At 56.9% G+C, this 20,685-nt stretch overlaps 2 protein-coding genes across 2 annotated transcripts; both read right to left on the bottom strand.

Moving 5' to 3' along the window:
- Nucleotides 1–908: 908 nt before the first annotated feature.
- Nucleotides 909–4,632, bottom strand: FEV (FEV transcription factor, ETS family member). Its single transcript, XM_065927651.1, has 3 exons — nt 4,581–4,632; nt 3,764–3,838; nt 909–1,495 (listed from the first exon to the last, which is right to left on the bottom strand). The coding sequence occupies exons 1-3, from the start codon at nt 4,630–4,632 to the stop codon at nt 909–911; spliced, it is 714 nt and encodes a 237-aa protein (XP_065783723.1).
- Nucleotides 4,633–9,623: 4,991 nt separating this feature from the next.
- CRYBA2 (crystallin beta A2) lies at nt 9,624–12,600 on the bottom strand. Its single transcript, XM_065927650.1, has 4 exons — nt 12,440–12,600; nt 11,491–11,632; nt 10,254–10,396; nt 9,624–9,771 (listed from the first exon to the last, which is right to left on the bottom strand). Exons 1-4 carry the CDS (start codon nt 12,598–12,600, stop codon nt 9,624–9,626), a joined length of 594 nt encoding a protein of 197 aa, XP_065783722.1.
- Between the last annotated feature and the right edge of the window lie 8,085 nt (nt 12,601–20,685).

Raw genomic sequence — 20,685 nt, 5'->3', positions numbered from 1 at the left:
AGTTGGGGTGGAGTTTAGGATGAGGGAAGGAACTTGTGGAAGGATGGGTGCGCTGAGGGTAGGTGGGATGCCAGGGCGCGTTGGGAGAAGTCAGGATGGGGTAAGGTGAGAAGGGGCAAGCGGAAGGCCCAGCAAGGCAGGCGGAGAAGGGGTCGGTTGCGAGGTAGGAGGGGGGCTGCAGCTGGAACCCACTCACTAGGAGCTCTGCACTCCCCTCCAGTAGAACCCAAGCCTGCCTGCCCTCATTCTCTGGAGCTTTTCCTTGACAGGCCTTTCTGCGCACGCCTGAGCTGGGCGTCTGGTTACCTTCCTGCCCCTACCCTCGCCCCGACCCCCCACCCCAAGTTTCTGGGGCAACTAAGAACAGAGAGAGGAGGCAGCGGGGAGCTTGGGAGCTTTAATAGGTCTGGAAGGGAATAGAAACACACTGCAGTCCTGCAGGAGAGTTGGGGGTGGGAAGGAAGGGGGCCTGGAAGCTACCTAGAAATGTGTGAGGTGCCGGGAGAGGAGAAGGTGGACTGAGCCGGGGGTCGGGGGGGGGGGAATAATGAGAAAAGATTTGGAATTCGAGAGAGGGGTCATATCGGAGGGGCTTCCAGGAGCCAGAGGGAAACACAGATGGAGGGGAGGGAAAATCAGGAGAGATGCGGGGACCTGGGGTCTAGAAGATTAGAAGCGGGGGCACAGTCACCCTCCCTCGGGGGCTGCGGGACGAGGCGGGGGGCAAATACAGTGGTAAAGAAAGACTGAGGCAACGTCAGTCCCTTCCCACCCGGGGCTGGGTGCAGCGGGTGGAATCAAATCTGAGCTGGAAAGAACGGAGGGGGAGGCCCCAGCCCCCTCTCCCGTGTGTGGGTGGGATTGAGCGAGGCTCCCGGCGCATGGGAGAGGCCCCCGGGGCACCCGGTCTAGTGGTAATGGCCCCCCAGATGCGAGGCCGCGGCCACCGCGCCGAAAGGCCCGGGCGGCGCCTGCAAGCCCGGGCTGGGGTAGAGCGCAGCGGTGGCGGCGGCCGTGGCGGCGGGGCCCGGGCCTGGCCAGTAGGAGAAGCCGGCGGGCGCGACGCCGGCCGAGGCGGCCATGAGGTTGAGTTTGGAGAGGCCGGGGAAGGGCAGTGGGGCCAGGCCGGCCGGCAGCTTGTAGAGCGCGCCGTCCTGGGCGGCGGCGGCGGCGGCGGCCGCGGCCGCGGCGGCGTGGGCGTGCGCGGGGGGCGGCTGGCAGGCCTGCGCCAGGCCCTGGAAGTCGAAGCGATAGGCGTAGCGCTTGCCGTGCACCTTGCTCATGATGTTCTTGTCGTAGTAATAGCGCAGCGCGCGGCTCAGCTTATCGTAGTTCATGTTGGGCTTGCTCTTGCGCTCGCCCCAGCGCCGCGCCACCTCGTCCGGGTCGGTGAGTTTGAACTCGCCGTGGCCGCCCTCCCAGGCGATGCAGCCGGCGTTGGCGCGGTCAGCCAGCAGCTCCAGCAGAAACTGCCATAACTGGATCTGGCCGCTGCCTGTGGGGAAGGGGGCGGTCAGCCACAGGCGGGATGAGGGAGGCGAGCGGCGGGGAAGAGGTGGGGTGCGAGAACCCACCACTCCCCCCGCCCAAGTCGGATGTGGGGGCCGGTGTCAGGGAGGAAAGGGGCACGTCCAGCTGAGTAACTGGGTGCAGCTGGAGCGGCTGGCCAGGGAGGAGATGATCAGCAAAACCGTCCCTAGGCAGTACCGCGCTTTCGCACAATGGAAACGCAACCCCACGGGCGCACAGCTTTGCAAGAATTAGGGAGCGAAAGGAAAGCATCGCTTCTTCCGTGTGGGGGCAGCGGTACCCCAAGGCACAGGGCTCTTGGAGGTAAGCGAAGGTGGGATATCACCCCTCGGCCTGAGAGCCCTTACCGGGTGCAGAGCCTGCATAACCGCTCGGGGTAGCCTACATAGGTGGTTAGCTAGCCACATCCCAGCTGGACCACGTCCAGAAACCCAGAGGGAAGAAGTCGGCCTGCAGCGGGATCACTCCGCCCACTTGGACCCTCTGCCTGAGGTGGAGAAGAGGTGATGTCTGGCTTCCTTTCGATACCATGTCAGACTGGGATGGGGACAGTGGTTCCCTAAGTGTGAGAGGAACGGCAGTCTCTGAAGTCTCCGACCCTTGCCAGCGTCTGGTGCTGGGGCTACTCCAGTTCAGCCTTTTTTTTTTTTTTTTTTTTTTCGGAACAGGCGGGATTCCCAGGGTACCAAGGTGTCACAGTTCCCAGGGAACATGATACACAGCTCTGAGGAGAGGAGACCCAGACGCTTCTGTGCTTGGCTCCCTGCCTCCGCCCATCTTTGGCCAAACTCCAGGCCCTTCTGCCCTGTCCAGATTTTCAGGGTTGCTAGAAAGGGCCAGGAGGTTTTCCCAGATAAGTGGGTAGTGAGAACTTCTGTTTCTCTGTCTTGGAGCCTCAGTCAGACAAGTGGAGAAAAATCTTGACAGAACTAACCCCTGCACCCCCCCACCCCCACCACACCCCCAGCCCACCCCCACCACACCCTACCCCACCCCAGTCCTCACACCTACCAGCATGTTTACACACACTCTTTTAGAATAAAATGGATTTTCCTCGAAGTTGTCTGATTATTGTTTTAAATTGAGCCTGGTGAAGCTCTCTTCTTTTTTCAGTGATTTCCTCAGAACCCAGATGCTGCCCTCCACCATAATTTTGACCCCAATCCTTTCACACCAGCTCTGGGAGGGGCTCCCTGGCTCCAGGTCAGGAACACTGCGTTTTAGGATCAGAAGCACAGCAAGGGGTGGGGGAAATGTGCATCTGGTACTGAGAGATGTAGAGGCTTGGAAACTCATTCCTGTTGGGTGTTGTGCTCCCTTTTAGATAAAGCAGTTCCTGGCCTCGTTTTTCTGGTCATGGTAATTATCGGTCACTTGATGAGATCTAGGGTACCAACTGTGGGGCTTCGCCCCCCCCCCCCAAAGAATCTGCCTGCAATGCAGGAAACACAGGAGACTCACGTTCAATCTCTGGTTCGGGAAGATCTCCTGGAGAAGAAAATGGCAACCCACTCCACTAATTCTTGCCTGGAAAATCCCATGGACAGACGAGCCTGGCGGGCTACAGTCCAAAGGGTCACAAAGAGTAGGACATGACTGAGTGACGACGCACAGGGTACCAACTGGGCAAGGACCAGTGGGGAGGCTTTCCCTGGTAGGTCAGCCAGGTCCTGCTGCCAGCATGGCAAAGCCAAGGGCAATTTAGCGACCAGCCAAAGGCGGGTGACACCTGAAATGGCCTAGAGGACTTGGCTCACGGAGCTGGGCTGGCCAGGCCAGTGAGGCAGGTGGGCGCTGGCCTGGTGCTAATGGGGACTCAGCCCGGAGTGGCCTGAGAGCACTTCTCCGGGGTCACCTTGCTGGGTGGTGTCCAAGCCTTGTGCTCCTGCTGCCAGTAGGGAAAGAATGCCAAGCACCAGAGCAGGAGAGAAACATTCCCAGCTGAAAAGGGGCGGGCCGGGGTGGGGTGGGGGCAGCAGGATTTCTCAGTCTGCCCCGGCCTGCAGGGTCAACACTGGGTCTCAGAAGGTACCAGAGCCAAAGGCCAAATGAATGTTTCTCACCCCCCACCCCAGCCTCCCCACAATCAGGCCCGACCCGCCGTTTCCCAAAGCCCAGCTTTCCACATTGCTCCCACCCGCCAGTTGGGATGACAGTGGCGCCTGTCGGTATGCGGTGGGTGCCCCGGGACCCCATCCTCGACTCCACCCGTACACTCCGGCGGCCAGCTCACCTTTCTGTACCGCGGGGCTCAGCGGTCCCCAGCCCGGGCTCTTTCCTTCTTTGAAGAGACCGTCTCCGACGGGATCTGTGGCAGCGAGAGAAAACAGTCAAGCGGATCCAGGCGGAGGTTGCCGACTTGACCGAAAGCCCCCCAGGCCAAGGCTCAAGGGGGAAGAGGGGAGTGCCATGGTTCCCGGGCGAGAGGCTGGGGGCCCTATTCGTCCGGCTCCTCCTCCCGGAGCCTGGCCCGGGCGCGCGCCGCGCGGAGCCCCTCCATAACGCCCAAGTCAGGAAACGCGTCCAGGAAAAAGGAAATCCGCTTTCCGAACGGGCCGGCGGGAGCCTTATAAAGCCGAGCGGGGTTTGCGCCAGCCGAGCTGGAGCGCGCAGAGCCCACCGGAGAGGAGAGGACGCCTGGAAGGCTGGGCTGGTGGGAACGCTCGGAGCACGGAGGTGAGGAGCCACGAGGGCGCCCGGGCCACGCCCGGCTGACCACAGCCCCCCAACACTGCACGCGCGCTCAGTCCCTTGCAACACTGAAGACCCCTGCACCCCTACCAGGCTCTTTCAGCCCCCGAGCCGGCGCTCCTGGCTTCCCAGGCTCTCACTGTGCTCACTTCAAGTCCTCTAGATCTCACACTTAAACCTCTAAGCGCTCCATCTGCTTTTAAGGTTTCCTGATGCCCTAGCTGGCTCAGTTCTGCCAGCGATCTGAGTCTCTGGACCGCGCCCCCTTCCCTTGGACCCCAGCATCCCTGTCCCAAGCCCTAACCCAGATTTCCCGCCCCGGGTCCCGGTGCCTCCAGCCCCCAGCTGGTCCCTGGTACCTGGCAGGTACATGTTGATCAGCAGGGGCTGGGAGGCGCCGCTCTGTCTCATCGCCGCCAGGGACTGGGTGGTGGGAGGTGGGGGGGGGGGAATGGGAGAGGGGGGGATCGCGTCAGGCTTTGAGCTCCGGGGCACAGATCCCCGCCCGAGGCGACCGAGGTGACAGGGAGAAGAAGGCGGCGCTGGGTCCAGCAGGGCCTGGCGGGAGGGAGCTGCCCGAGTGTGGCGGGGGATGTGGGGTGGGGGGGTCCTGGAGCGACGCTCCCAGCTACCAGGCTGTTCGGAACCCTCCGGCCCCCAGCGCGGGCAGGGGCCGCAATTTCCGTTTTAATTAAAGAGCTGCCGCCTCGGCCCCCCGGACCCCGCCCCCGCCCCTTATCGCCCCATCGCAATAAAGTCTCCAACGTGCGGCGCGGCAGCCAAGCGCGCCAGGCAGCCCCCCGCACCCCGCAACCCGGGAGACGCGCGGGGGATGGGCCTGGACCTGGCGCTCTGACGGGGGTCAGGAGCCCATTTTTTTTCCGCCTCCCTGACTCTAAGCAAACAGCAACGGGGTGGACTACCCCGGCCCCATCTCGGACCCCCGGGGCCACAATGCGGGGAGGGGGAGGCTCACTCCTTCTCATCCATTCCCCCCACCTCACTGCTCCACTCTCCTCCCCTTCCTCTCCCCACCCCTACCCGGGTTCCCGTCTCCAGGCTGCGTTATCTGCATCTTCACTTTTAAATTTCCGCTTCCCTCCCTCTCGCCTGTCGCTGCGCTCCGGGTCGGCAGCCGTTGCTCTCTTTATCTGCCCCCCTCCATCCTCGCTACTTTTCCCTCCTCCTCCTCCGCTCTCTGCTCTTCCCTAGAGACCCGATCTCCTTCACTGTCTCCCTCTTGTTTCGCCGGGTTTCCTGTCTTTCCAGGGTTCCCAGGCCTCTGGGCTATCACTGGGGTGTCTCCCTTACAACTTTTAGTGGGTTGCCCTTCTTTTCCCTTTTTAGGTCTCTCCTTTCATCTAGTCCTCCTCCCTCCTCCTCCTATCTCCCCTTCTGTCTCCTCTCTACCTCTCCATCCTGTCTCTCTCTTTCTCTTCCTTTTCTCATTGATTTGCTCCCACTGATTTGTGGCATATGATCTTCCTTCCATTCCCACCCACCACAACCACTTCTCTCCTATCTTTTCCCATCTCTTGTCATCCCAGCTTAACCATCTACCCTCACAACTACTCCTGATTATCCCTGAACTAGGCTGCAATTGGCACCTTGCTCTAGCAGAAGAGGAGTTAAAATAGGTGTACTCTACAAGGCCCCCAACCCAGGGAAAGTGGAAGTAAATCCACTCTGGGAAAGGTACAAAGGTGGGTATGTGGTTCCCAAGTGCTGGCCTGGAGTCTCTGGATACAGGTGAGGCTTCCTGGCTCTGGAGAAGTGCATCTGGAGGGATGCTGGCTGAAAATGAGGCCCTGGGCCCGGAGCACCACCTGCAGCCATACAGCATCTGGTGACTCCAGGCAGAACTGATAAACTCAAAGCCTTTCTTTCCCACTGCTTGACTCGAGGAGACAGGAGGCCTAGACTTCAGGGCATTTGGATTCGAGTAAGCAGGTTACCTGTAAGATCCCTGGTCCTGGGATGCCTGACTGAGAATGGCTGGGAAGTCCAGCTCGAGGTGGGGACCCTGTGCATTCTTCACTTGGTGTGACCACTGGGTTGTTCCTCATTCCTGGTGGAGGATACAAAAATCAGAAGGAGCCAAGGAGGAGTGTGGGAGGAAATGGGGGCATCCCAGGACCCTAGAGGATCCTCAAGGGATACAGATAGAGGCTTCAGGATGTGGAGGTGGAATCTGGTGGGAAAAAGATGAGCAGTTGGGATGCTGGCTGGGGTCAAAATTCAGGGCTTCAAAGGAGCAGAGCATCTTGAGGGTGGGGCCAAGGTCCTACTCCCTCTCCTTCAAGCCTTCTGTCACTTCCCCAGAGAGAAAATGAGAAGGAGGAGACCAGCGTTGCAAGAGTGGGGAGGCAGAAAGTTTCACTCACTTAATGGTCTCAGCAGAAGGCTGAGGGAGAAGGGAGAGGCACTTAGAGTGGGGGTCTGTTCAGACATCCCAGCTCCGAGCTGGTGAAGGACAAACAGCTCAGGCTCTGCCTCACCTCACTGAGGACTGAGCGGCTGAAGGAGGGAGTGGGCTATCGGAAGAGCTTGTGAGGGAGTGAGGGGTGAGCTCCGACCTCTTGTGGATCTTGGCTGCATCCCCAGAAATGAGATGATTTCCTCCATTCACTTTGGCCTTTGGCTGAGTGTAACCAATGAGCAGGTCTAGGCAGCTTCCACCATCGCCTCCCACCTGACTGAGTGGGTGTGGGTCCCACAGGGTTTTGCACACCCCATCAGCCTGCCCAGAATAGGAGGATGGAAAGGTGCTTCCCTGATGGCTAGTGGGAAAAAACTCTGCCTGCAATGCAAGAGACACAGGAGACATGGATCCCTGGGAGATGCAAGTTCAATCCTTGGATCAGGAAGATCCCTAGAGAATAAATGGCAATCCACTACACTCTTCTTGCCTGGAAAATTCTGTGGACAGAGGAGCCTGGCAGGCTGCAGTCCAAAGGGTCTCAAAGAGTTGGACATGACTGAGCGACTAAGCACGCAAGGTGAAAACACCCAGGCCCAGCCTGGCATCTGTGCCTCCTTCTCTTTAGTTGCTGGTGTGGAGAGCAGAGTTGGACCCCAGGGTCTAAGAAAACCTAGAAGGTCCATTCATGCTAGCAAAGACTGCAACAAATATTAGCTCTCCCAACTCCTTCATTGTACAGGCAGGAACACTGAGACCTAGACACAGGGTGCGCCCTGATCAGCGTCACACTGCAAGTTCCCGAAGGCATCTTGCTGGATGTTTTTGGTAGTCATGGGCCTTCCTGGAGGGAGGGCAGCTCAGCTGGTGGAGTCCACCAGATCTCCCTTTGCCCATTGCCTGCCCCAAAGCAGGTGGTGGGGAGATGACTTGCTGGGCTCTGAGGCCAGTTCACCTGGGTCTGGGCTCAACTCCCCCATTTTCTAGTTTGTGTGGTTTTGGAGAAAGTTACATCACCTCTGTACCTTAGTCTCTTCATCTGTTAGATAGATAAAGATTAGAATACCAACTATACAGAATTATTAGGCTTATATAACATGCTGAGTGCCCAGATAAAGTTGCATATATGAAGTAGCATATATAAAGTAAGCATATATGCATATATAAAGTAGCTGTTAATATTGCCAACCCCCAAGGGCACAGTTAAGAGCCTGTGACCATGCAGGAACCCCATACTCCTCTGGAGGACACAGAGGTTTGGGGCTCTGCTGATGCCCGAGGCTTTTGACCACAGCTCAGATCAGCCTCCACTTAATAGTCTGGATTTGGGGTCAGAAGCCCTGTGTTCAGGTCCTGGCTTTGTCACCAATTAAATGGATAACCTCATCCATTTAAAACCTCTCCCTCTCTGAGGAGCTCGTCTCTTCACTGGTGAAACTGGTGAAGAATGGAAGCTGTTAGGAGGATTAAATGCAACAGGGGCCATGGACTCTTGAACCCATCCAGGCATAAAGCAGAATTCATACTCCGTCTAGAACTCTGTCCTTGGTCCTCTGACCCAACCTTGAGATCCATGGGGGAAGGCAGGGCCTATGGTAACTGTCCTAGTGCTTTTCTGAATCACAAGCATTTTCAGGGGGTCCTTCTTGAATCCTCACAACCCTTGTCCTGTGAGAGAGACAAGGCAGGAGTCTGGAGCTCCAGTTTCCACGTGAGGGAATTGAGACTCGGGGATGTTAAGTGGCTGGGTCCCAGGTGTTCTGACTTCTGGGCTGGGGGATCTTCCCAAGGGAGCAGATGCCTAATTTTCCCAGCTGGGCCCCTGGAACTGCCCAGGTCCAAGTCTGAGTTTTCTTCAACATTGCCTTGACTCCCCCAGACAGGCAACGATCTGGGCCAACCCTCCCTGTGGCTAGATCCACTAGCGGCTTGAAAACTCAAGCATCCTTGAGGGACAGGATGAAGGGCATCCCAAGGGTCTTGAATGTGCTGCCTATGTGGGGCTGAGATTATTGTAAACTGGGTCAAAGATGGAACTAGGAAGAAGCTATACTGGTGCCATGGACTCTAATGGCTGCTACCACACTCAGCCCCCAAAACATGGCTATGGGCCTCTACCACCTACCCCGGAACACAGGCCCGCTGTGGTCAGTGACTCGGGGGTGGTCTCTCCAGCTCACTGGTCTTCTGAAGAGTGGGAAGGAAGAATGAGGAGGGAGTTGTTTGAGACAGCTGAGAGGCAAGGAATGAAGATGTTTTGTAAAATTCTGGAGCTCACTACCACATGAAGGATTGCTATTCAAAGGGTCTGGGTCTCAGCTTAGAGACAGGATGTCTTCCCTAGAAAGCAGTGGGACCTCCCACCAATTACCCCTCTCACACCCTTGCTCCTCTGTCAGGCAGAGATTCCACATAACTGGGAAATGGGTGCAAGTTTCCCTTAGGCTGGATAGGGAGCCAGGATGAAGAAAGGCTGGAAATGCCTGTGAGGGGTTAGAGAGGGGCCCAAAGGGGCTCCTGCACAGAGTTAAGGACGTCCTGCCCTGTATGATGGTGCCTGGCCCGGGGGGGGGGGTGGGGGGGTGTGAAGGTTGAAATTAAGCTACGAGCCCTGCCATGGCATTGTGTGCACTCAAACCAGAGGACGGCAAAGGCGCTATCTGGGCTAGCAGGACCCCCTGGTCCAAGCTGAGAGGTCTCTATCATGGAGAGGTGTGGGGCTGGCTGCATTTAACAAGTTCCTGAGGATGGTTAGCAGCAGTTTCATCTCAGCCTCATCTCAACCACTTATATCCTAAGCCAGTGTATGCTCCATAGTCAAGGATCCTGGGGCCCAGGGGAATGGTCAAGTTGGCAGAGAAGGACTCTCAGAAAGATGAAGGTGAAGGTCACAAAACAAGACACTGAGAAGGAGGCAAGAGGGGCAGGCAGGTTCAGGAGCCTTTATTCAGGGTCCTCAGGGGAGGCGCTGGGGCTGTGAGACTTAGTGCTGGACTCTCCGGATGGACTGCAGCTGCCCGGTGTGGGCCTGCGTGCCGAATTCGCTGTAGTTACGGAACTCCCCACTGTGGCGGTCCCGCTCCAACACATACTGGTAGCCCCGGTAGCCCGGATACTGGTAGGCCACCCACCTAGGCGAGTGAAGGCACAGAGGTGGTAAGTCGGCTCTGCCCCCACCCCCAGTGATGTCTGCTGATTGCCAGTCCTCCTTTCTCAGCTCCCAATTCCCACCTCCAAAATCATGGCTTCAGTTTTCCCTACATGGTCTCTCCCTGCCCTGTCTACTGCTCCAGGTCTTCCTAACACCTTCCTCATCTCATCTCCTATTCCAACCCTCCATTGCCTCCTCACTCAGGTTTTCAACTCCTTCCTCTGCCCCACATTGCTCCCCTGACTCCTCTTCTCCTATTACCTGCCCCCCTCCCTCCCCATCTTCTCCGCCATCTCACTTCCCCTTGCCTCGAAGTCTCCCACGACCTCACTCCTCCAATCCCCCACCCCCCCCCATCGTGTGTGTTCATTGTGTCTCTTAGCACTGTCGCCTTTCCTCACCCTCCTCCCTGGTCCCCATTGCCTCCCTGCTCTAGCCCCCTATTGCAGTCCCAGGACTCACGCTCCAGAGCTGACTTTGAGGGAACCCACATCCTTGCTGGCCCAGCCCATGGAAGGCAGGGATGGGTAGTCATCATTGAGTTCAAACTTGCAGCCCTGGAAGTTTTCCCCCTCAAATAGTGTCACACGACTGTCACTGTGGTTCTGAGGAATGAAAAGGGGAAGCGGACAGGTCAGACCCTCCAAAGAGGTGCTAATGGATGCATTCTTAGCCCCACTCCCCCAGTCCTCCTGCCCAACACAAGCAGTGAAGACAGGGTTTATAAGCACACCCAGAGTTCACTCCATCAGCTCCATATTCGTCTGGGAAGCTGGGGTGCTCAAAGGTCCCCAGTCTGGTCCCTTCTGTGGCTTTGGATTGGGGTGGTGAGACTAGAAGGGGGATTTCCAGAGACCCTTCCAGGTCAAAAATAAAGAATCTTGTGACATGGACCTGTTTTGCGGGAGGAAAATTAGAGGTCCTAAGAGAAATCTGGTCCACTACACAAGACAGTTTCCCCAAGGTCTCATTGGCTATCCACTCCCCTGCCCAGGACTCTGGGCATGGCCACTCATAGGGTAGGACCCAGTGAAGGGTGATGGCAGAATCATCAGTGTTTGTTAAGTCTGGGCTCTCCTTGTCCCAGGACCTTCTCCCTGCAGGACTCCTTGGCCTCCTGGAATGGAGAACCTGGCCTGAGGCAGTACCCGCTCTCTGTCCTCCACCCCACAGCCCCAGATCCTCCCCTCCAGTGTATTTGATTCATTAACAACCCTTTCCCCCGCTCCCCAAAACATACACACCCAGACCATCCCTTTCTCAACCTTGATCCCTGATTGAGTTCTAGTCTCATCTTCATGTTAAGCTTTGTGAGCAGAGGCAAACCACTTTGCCCTTCGAGCCGCATTTCCACACCTATGTATAAGGTTAACAACAGTTACCCCAACCTCACAGGGCTGCGTGAAAACAAAAGCGCTGGCTGACTAGTGCAGACGACTGGAAGTGAGAAATGGAGCGCGACAGGCACGGTTGTGGTGCTGTCCATGGTGCTGATTTCTGACGCCTGGTTTAGGCCCACGGTCTAAACTCTTGGAGAACTCTCTGGTTCCGAGGAAGTAATGCCACTACTACCCGTCTAGGAGTTGTGTTTACACACCCCTGTACAGTGAGTGGACGGTCTTTCCCAGGTGCTGTGGTGGGGCTAGGACCTGGAGCTAGGAGCTAGGCTGCAGGGGAGGAAGGGGAGGGCTGTGCTTACTGCACAGAGCACTGGCCGGAAGGACAGCAGCTGGTCGCTGTGGTGGCCGGCACTGCCGCTCCAGGCACTCCACCGAGGATAGTCACCCTTCTCCAGAATGAACTGCTGTCCTTGGAAGTCAGGGTACTCGAAGGCCACCCAACTGGGGGAAGATAAGGGAAGCTGGGAGGCCTCTGCCCCAGCCTCATTCATTCCTCCCCGCCCCCCCACACCCCCAGCCTCACATCCTCTTGCTTGCTAGGAAAACCAATCTTTTCCTCCACCCTAGGCCCTTCCCCTGACACTCTCATCCCAAGGCAACCCAGTCCCTCTAGAGGCTAGAAACCCAAAGCCAGCTGCTATCTGGGGTTGGAGGGGTCCAGGCTTCCAGATCAGGGCTCCCAGGCTGGAAAGAATTTTCCAGTCTATGAAAATCACCCAAACAAGCACTTCTACCTCAAGGAGAGGTCCCTGCAAAGGTAGGTGTAGGAAGCCCTCTAACCTGCGGTAGCAACCTGTGATAGCAAAAAACTGCAATAGCTTTGGGGCCCCAGCTTTCCCGAGGGCCCCAGTCTCTAGGAAGCCAGGGTGGGGGGAGTGGAAGCGACTTGGCTTTTGTTGATGTTAAAAGAAGCTTAGAGTCATCCAACTTTGGAGAGGACAAAACTATGCTGTGAACTAACCCCTTTAGGACTCAAGCTGGCCTCACGGAATCCTGCCAAGGGTAGCTTCTTGCCTTTATCCCTTTGGTTCGCACGAGGATACAATCTCTCTCATGATTTGTCTTGGGGCTGGTGGGAAGTTTTGAGGACGCCTAGTGTTTTCCCATCTTGGTAGGTCTCTCTCAGGCAGGGTTTCTCTACAGTCTGGGGAATGGAGGGCTGGGAGCCAAGGTCCCAGTTTCGGAGCTTGGGCCAGGGGAACCTGGCGCCTCTCAACCCAGCCCAGCCACGCCGGGGGCATCACTCACGCGCCATTTTCCACCTTGACCGAGCGCACCCGGCGCAGGCCTCCGCGCTCGCCGATGTTGGCGCAGTCACTCAGCAGCCGGCAGCGGCGGCCCTGGAAGTCCTCCTCATCCCAGAGCGTGAGGCTGGCGGGCGCGGGGCCCTGCGCGGGGGCGCTGCTCATGGCGCTGTGGACAAGGACGGGACCAGGCGCTCAGCGTCCCCAGAGGCCCCTCCCGGCCCAGGCCCGCCCGATCCCGGTGGGAGGTGAAGGACCCGAGGGTTGGACCCGAGCTGCTAGCAGCTCTTTCCCATCTCGCCCTCCCCGCCCTAAGAGACCCCGCCCCAGCTCCGAATATTCACCAGGTGGGTGGGTGAGCGCGGTACCGACGGAAATGGAGAGGCTGCGCGCGGGCTGGGCGTGCGGGACTTTATACCAGGCCTCGCCCCCTCCCCGCACCCTCTCCCGCCCGGGTGGGGGGAGCTGAGTCAGCGGGCAGGCTGCGGTCAGCTCTGGTGTCCCTGGGGGTGGGGGTGGGGCCGAGGCCTTTCCCGCAGCCGCTGACCTGGCCCCAGCCCTCGGGGATGACAATGGAAAGTGCTGAGACACACGTCCGGCGCCCGCCACAGCCGAGGCTGACTCCGCTTTTTCTTTTTGGGGGGCCTGAGCCAAGCAAGGCGCACCCTCACTGGCCCAGACCCTCAGGGATAGAGGTGCCAGGCCACCCTGTGGCCATCCCGCTAAAACCGCGCTATCCCGACTCGAGATGCTGAAGCTCTTCCCAGCGTCTAAACACCTTTTCTTCAGCCCTAGGTCGAGGCTTCTCTTTGCGGCGACGCTAAGGAGGAAGTAGACAAGGCTCCTCACAAGCGACCTTCCTACGAGCTCAGCCCTCTTTTCCCTGGAAGGTGGGCCACCGCGGCCCGGCTCCTCCCAAGCTCGAGTTCCCAGACTCCGAGCCAGAGCTCCCAGAGTTTTCTTGCGGGAAGGTGCTAAGACGAGGCGATGACCAAGACTCGCCGCAAGACGGCGCTGAGCGCAGAGAATGAAGCGCCCGAGGGAAGGCACGGATTTACAAAGCGTTTAGGGAGTGGGGGTCGACTGAACATTCTTTGGCATTACCTTTCTTTGAGATTGGAATGCAAACTGACCTTTTGCAGTTCTGTGGCCACTGTTGAGTTTTCCAAATTTGCTGGCATATTGAGTGCAGCACTTTAACAGCATCATCTTTTAGTAAAGATTTTAAATAGCTCAGGGGAATTCCATCACCTCCACTAGTTTTTTTCCTAGTGATGCTTCCTGCTTAGTGATGCGCGGCAGTAGGTAGGAAAAAACGCTTTCGACTGATGTGCGGCTGGAACTGCGACGCGGCCGGCCACCAGACAGAGCTCCTGGGTCTGGGACCCAGCCTGAGAGCTAGCAGCTGATTATTGAGCGCCTAGGTCGGATCACACCCTCCGGTCAGCTCAGATCTCAAGTAATTCTTGCATCGATCTGTTGAGGCAGACGCTGCTGTTGCCTGGCGTTTCACAGAAGATCCTTCGGCCCAGAGGGTAACACCGGGACACAGTCCAGGAGGTATCACAACTGAGAAGTGGCCCAGCTGAGGTGTGACCCTGGGGTTTCTGCTTTGACTATAGATCCAAGGCTCTTGGTCTCCCACGTGCTGCAGTGGTAAAGAATCCACCTGCCAATGCAGGAGACACAGGAGAGGGGGTAGGATCCCTAAGACGGGAGGATCGCCTGGAGTAGGAAATAGCAACTCACTCCAGTATTCTTGCCTGGAGAATCCCATGGACAGAGGAACCTGGTGGGCTACAGTCTGAGGGGTCACAAAGAGTTCAACTCCAGGGAGTAGGCACGACTGGGCCTCCTAGGCTCTTAACCCCAAACTCACTGCCTTGTGTGTGGCAGGAAATTTCTTTCCTGGAAAGAAAGAACAACTTGCAGCAGAATTTCCTAGCCATCATGGCTGTCAATGAGCCACAAAAGTTTCTGGCAAAATTGTATTTTCCTTAATGAAGTGGGTATGCCAGAAGAAGTGCAGGGGTGAGAAAGAAGGGAAATAATACTTTGTTTTCCTCATGAACCAAGTGCTTCCCTTACAGGCTCAACAGTCCAACATGGTAAGGTTGGATGAACTTACCATGTGGAAAGGTGGAAGAGGCTGCCAGAGGTACAGAGCCTTTTCCAAATCCACACAGCTAGCCAGTGTCAGAGCATGATTAGACTGGAGTGCTTTGCCACACAACTTCTGGTGACTAAAGGGGCTCACAGGCCAGATTCTGATGCTACAGATCCAGAAACCTAACCACGCTGTCTTCCACGCTTTCTCAAAACTGCCAACCTCACTCCAGACTCAGAGCCTCTGCATTGGCGGTTCCTATTACCTGGAGTGCCTTAGTCACAAGGTCTTGGCGTGCTGGCCTTTTTCATCACCTGGGTGATGCTGTTCCTGACATTTACTGTCCTTCACATCACTCTATTTTCTTTATAGCATTTACTATTCTGTAAAGTTGTCTTTTTCATCTTTTGTGTATGGCTGTATGGAGTGTTTCCTTTTGTACTAAAGTGTAAACTCCTTTTAAAGGGGCAGGGGCTGTGTCACTCTTGTTTTCAGTTGTTTTTCTCCATCCTAGCACAGTGCAGGGCACATAGAAGTTGCTCAATAAAACGTCTCAAATGAGTGAGTGGACAGGGTGGTCAGGTTGGGCCAAAGGTCCCTGGGGAAAGTTGTGTAGAGGAAATGCTGCCTTGAATAGGGGGTGATGGTTTGCCCATCATGCCAACCTCCCCAGCCTTGAAATTCTGGCATGCTGAGAGCCAGCACGGGGGTATTGGGGTCTCCCTTGAGTCTCTCTCTTCACTGTTGAGAAACTGCTGTTCCAGATCCCGATGTGTGTGAAGGTGAAGGCCAAAAGTACGAGGCCCTAAAACACAGGGAGTAAAGTCCAGCTTGGAAATTTTGGAATCAGAGCAGGGACAACCCCAATTTGATTGCAGGTGGGGTCAGAACCATGACCAGTCCCCTGACTCTCTGTGCTAGAGGGGGTGTGGTCAAATAGGGTATACTTTTTCCAAGCCAAGAAAAGGGGAAACGCAAAGTATCGAAGGAGGCAAGAAACAGTCCTAGACTCTTCGTGTCCAAGCACTTGGTCTCGGTTTCGCAAGTGGGGCTGTGGCAGCGGTGACACGTGAGGGATCGAAAGAATCTCTCTTCTACATTCTCTGTTCCTCCCCGGTCTCTATCCAGCACGTCTGGACTCGGCCACCAGGGGGGGCGCGCGGGCCGCGCCGGGTGGAACGCCAGCGCAAAGGCGGGAGCAGCGCGGGCAATGGAAGTGGGAGTTGATGGGAGGCTGAGGTCTGGAGGCGCTGCACGCGCCGGAGGCGAGTGCGTCAGGCTGTGCGTCTGCGCTGGTCAGTGACGTGGCTGGTGAGTGCTAGTACCGAGGCTGCGGGGGTGTTTGTCCGAGGCCAGTCACTGTGTGTTCGGGAGCTGGGGCTGGGAGAGCAATTTCCAGTCCAGGTGTTGGTGGGATCACCATATTCCACAGGAGATGGGTGGTGTGTGTGTGTGTGTTTTCAAAGACTTGAGGGGAGAGAACACAGTTGAGACCCAAGTTGGGATCACCATATTACACAGGAGATGGGTGTGTGTGTTTGTGTTTTCAAATGTGTGTGTGTATTCAAGTGTGTGTGTGTGTGTGTGTGTGTTTTCAAAGGCTTGGGGGGAGATAACACAGTTGAGATCCAAGTTAGAATTCCAGCTGGAATTTGAGATGGAGACCTGTGTGTGAGAATCGTCATGGCTCCTCTCCGAGACCCAAAATCTGATCTTGTCTCTGCACTCAGCGGCTGTGAGGCTGCGAGGCATTAGCTGGCCTCTTACCTCCTCTGCCTCAGTGGGTCCCACCACCCATATACTATAGTCAGTGGCTTTTAGTTCTACCTGTCCTCAGCGGCTTTCTCAGAAATGGGCGCAGCTACCAACACCGCCCATAGCCATTTGCCAGGATCTCTAGACCTCTCTCAGGCTCCTCACGTCCCTCCAGACCCCTCTCTGGTTCTGGTGGTCCTCATAATCATCAAGAAAGAGAAGAATGAGCCCCTGAGGAAATGGGGTTGTCAGGCAGCCCTGCCCACTGTGCTAAAATGGGGCTCTGGGATCCCTGTCCCTTTCCAGTACTGGGGACCCCCTTCTTGCTTCCTTTCTCCACCAGCTGATCCACCTCCAGCCTCCGGAGCCTCCCCCACCCACTCCCCTCCTAGCCCCCTACCGTCCCCCTCCCCAGCAGCTGGTCCTGTTTGTTTTCCCAGATCAGTTGTGCTCAGGGCTTCCTGAAGGATGGATGCACAGGTGGCTTTGTTTGCCAGCTCAGCACCCTCACCCCTACCTCCTCCACATCCACAGCCGCTCATGGGAAGCGGTGGGGGAGGGAGTTAGGCGGACAAAAATAAAGTGTCCTCAGGGCCACACATCCAAGAGACCTCGAGATCTCATCAGGATCTCATTACCCAAAGGGAACTTGCCACCCTATCCAGTGCTTCATCTCATATAGGGACCTTTGGTCCTACAGAGAAATCCTCAGGATTCCTCCTTTCCATGATTCTACCAAAGCACTCATCTCAGAAGCACCCTAAGATCCCACAGAGAAGCCCTAAGGCTCAGTCCTGTATCCTCAGTGAGGCCCTGGATCCCACTCAGATGCCCATCCCATACGGGGAAATCTCGATCTGATGAAGAAACCCTCAAATGCACCCCTGGACTCTCACGGAGGTCTCCATCCCAGGAGAAGTGACGCCCTCCTCACGTAGGGCCCCATCCCTGGAACAGTCCAACTTCACAGTACTGCTGGGCAGCTTAGAGGGCCCCTGCCCGATGGCCAATGTCCTCGCATCTGCCGGCTCCTACCCCTTTCCTTCATTTCACTGGCAAATCAGCCAGGGCCTTGGTGACTGCAGATGCAAATTCTGTGAAGGGTGCCTTCCCCCACCCTTCCTGTCGCCAGCGCCTCCTTTGCAGCCCTGCTCCTCCACTCCCCACCCCCACCCAAGATCGGGAGGGAGCAGGGAACAGGCAGTGAGCACCTTCCCCGGGGCTGTGAGGGCTAGTCTCCTGGGAGACAGAGATAACACGGGTGAGAGACCAGCGCAGCTCAGGCTGGGTCTGACAGCTGGGCCTGAAAGAGGTGGGTCTGGAAGGGGTGAGAGCCCCACCCACACAGACTCCTCGTCCGGTCCCTTCATCAGCAGAGCGCCTCTTGTCTGCCCCTCGGAGGGATGGGAGAACTGGCCCCATCCAGGGAGGTGGGAAGCAGCTTTCACCGCCACCCACTCACCCAGAAGCAGAACTGCGGGACTTGAAGGGAGAGGGCACACACGTGCTTACATTCACACAGACGGATCCCACACGTGTCCCATGTGAACCGTCTCTCCTAGGCTCAACAAACACCTCAACAGTCATGTTCATTTACGGGCAGATGTTTGTTCGCTCCTTTATTCCTTAAATATTTAGTCAAATGTACCGTGTTTCAGCCACTGTGCTGGGTGCCTCGTGGACCTTCATTGTGCACACCACCCACTCCACGGTCATCAGAGTCACCCAGTCACGATCATACAGACACTGAAGGTTTAAGTGTGTGGGCTGTGTCCTGGATTCAGATCCAAGCTCCCCTGCTAATAGGCTGGATGAACTTGTACTTCTCAAATTTTCCCTTTAAAATTGTTGTGAAGATTTAAATGCATGTAAAACCCAGCACTGACCTGTATCAAATAAATGTTCACTGTTACTGTTGTGGTGGCTGTAGTTACAACTGGCTTTGCTGTCCTCGCTATGGCTCCCCATTCGTGCCCCCTGCTCCTGGGGCTGGACTGGGTTGTGGGGAGGAGTCAGGGCATCGAGTCTAGCTGCATCCCCCCTCTCCATCCCATATATGCCCCCCCATCCAATACATGCCCTGTGGAAAGCAGTCTGGCTCTCAGAATGGGGAACCTTCCTGCTTCACCCCATTAGAACCACTCTAATGATGAGCTCAGTGGGGGGGGGGGGTATCCCTATTTCTTTTGTTTTGCTCAGTCCTCTGCTCTCCAGATGGAACCAGAGACCTGACTTGTGGTCCCAGTGTTTCTCCTGGCTCCGTATGTGGTCTTGGGCGGGTCATTCCCCTTTTGGGGGCCACAGGTTTGTACCTGAAAACTAAGCTAAATGCTGATCCTGGAGGGGCCACCCAACCCTTACTCCTGTGATCCTGTGATGCCTCAGGAAGACTCCCTTCCCTCCTCCCCTAGCCTCTGCCTGCCCCCCCATCCCCCACCCTTTATACACACACACACCTGGCCTAGCCAGAATGAGGGGGCGAGTTGCCACTGTTGTCATGGGGACTAATCTCCGAGAAGGTCAGTGAGGCTCTGGTTCTGCCTTGGCCCGATTGGGGATTAGCGCTTGTATACAACACCACCCTCCCCAACCCAGTGCCTCCACTCCTGGGTCCCCACACTTCACACAGCCCCTGGGTGGCCTCCACACCCAGAAGTTCCAAGGCTGGGCAGAATCCACAGATGGGCAGTGGGACCAGGGGCAGCTGCTGCAGCTGTCTATCCAGCAGTGGCTGAGAAAGAAAGGGGAAGAGATGAAGTCAGATCCACACCCCTCACTCCTCACTGTGGCCTGAGCTTTGCCCTTCTTCACCTTCTGCCCTTTACTGGGGCATTACGGGTGTCCAGGAGATAGGAGTGTCACCTCCCCTTCCAATCCTGGATCACAGTTGCAGCTCAGGTAGAAGCCACCTTTTTCTCCCTTTGCTGTGGGTAGCATTTCCCCATCCCGATGACGTGGCTTGGGATGGAGGCTGTTTTCATACAGCTCCCCTTCCTACACACACACACACACACACACACACACACACACACACACACACACACACACAGTAGCTTCTGTACCTGGTTACCCTGACCTCTGACCCAACATCTTCAAGTACCTCCATCTCTCTGGAGTGTACATCCCTTGTTATTGTTATCTCACATTGCCTCTTTGTGTCTCTGGCCTCTCTCCAGCTCTCACTTTCACAAGTCTGGGGTTGGGGGTGGTGGTGGATACAGCCTCTCTGGACTCTGAAATCTTCCATGCCCGCTGGGCTGCACCCACAGTCTGTCCCTTGGTGCTCCTGCTTGAATTCCCCCATCTCTTCTTGCGCATCCTTCTCTCCTCTCCCTTTCTCATCGGTGATTTCCCTGTTCCCCCTACAGCCGCACTCCAAGCGCTCTTTCCTTTTTTCCACTTCCTCCATTACCTGCCCCTTCCCCCGCCCAGGGTGCTGACAGGGATGACAGGAAGCAGGCTCCGGCTCCCCCTGCTTCGAACACCAGCTGCTAAGCACCCCCCTCCCCAAGCCCAGCACCTGCAGGCCTGCCTGGCGCCTGGAGACTCCACCCCTGGGTCGGCAGGGGAGGAGGGACGGGGAGGAGAGGCCAGATCCCGGCCACATCCAGGAAATGCGGGTCTTGGGGGGATGGGGAGGTGGAAGTCTGCGGACACCGTCCTCTCTCCCTGGAAGCAGGGGAAGAAACAGTGGCTCTCTGTCACAGGGGCAGACCCCAGTCCACTGGTGAAACACTGTATGTTGGGGGGGCGGGGTTCATTCCAAGGGGAGACTTTTCTGTCTTGCAGCCCTAGGGTCTGGAATCCCAGGGAGGGGGGCAGTGCTCTGAGTCACTTCCATGATTGGGGGAGGGGAGAGGATGCCCACAAAGACAGGGAGGATGTGCCAGGGCCAGACCAGGCCCCTGACAGGCAGATCAATCAGTGCCAGGCAAGGAGCAGAGGGCTGGGCCCAGGACAGAAGCCTGGTCAGGGAGGCCAGGATGGGAGCTGCACACACCCAGCCCAGGACCCATGCATGGGCCTCCCCCCACCCTCTTGCCCAAGGGTTGCTGCACGTAGATCCAGCCTGCAGTCTGCCCTCTCCCCAGCCCTGCCTGGGATCTGTCAGAGCCATCTCATCCCCTCCCCCTCCCTTTCTCTGTGCCAAGACTCAGCAGATCCTGTGGAACCTGCGGGTAGCTGGGTGAGGGGTGGCAGTGAAGTGGAGGGAAGGTAGAGTGGGAAAGCCAGCACCCCCAGGAACCTCCAAATTGGAGTGGGAAGGGACCAGCGACTCCTGACCCTCATTCCCATCCCCCTGGGGGCTTCCTCGGCCTAGATGTGTGGGGGTACAGTCCCTCCTCATGATGTCTCCTCACCCTTAGGAGAAATTGGGGAGCTCCTTA

This window comes from Muntiacus reevesi, chromosome 3 (genome assembly GCF_963930625.1).
Source record: "Muntiacus reevesi chromosome 3, mMunRee1.1, whole genome shotgun sequence".
Lineage (NCBI taxonomy): Eukaryota > Metazoa > Chordata > Mammalia > Artiodactyla > Cervidae > Muntiacus > Muntiacus reevesi.
This window is presented reverse-complemented; position numbering and strand designations above follow the sequence as displayed.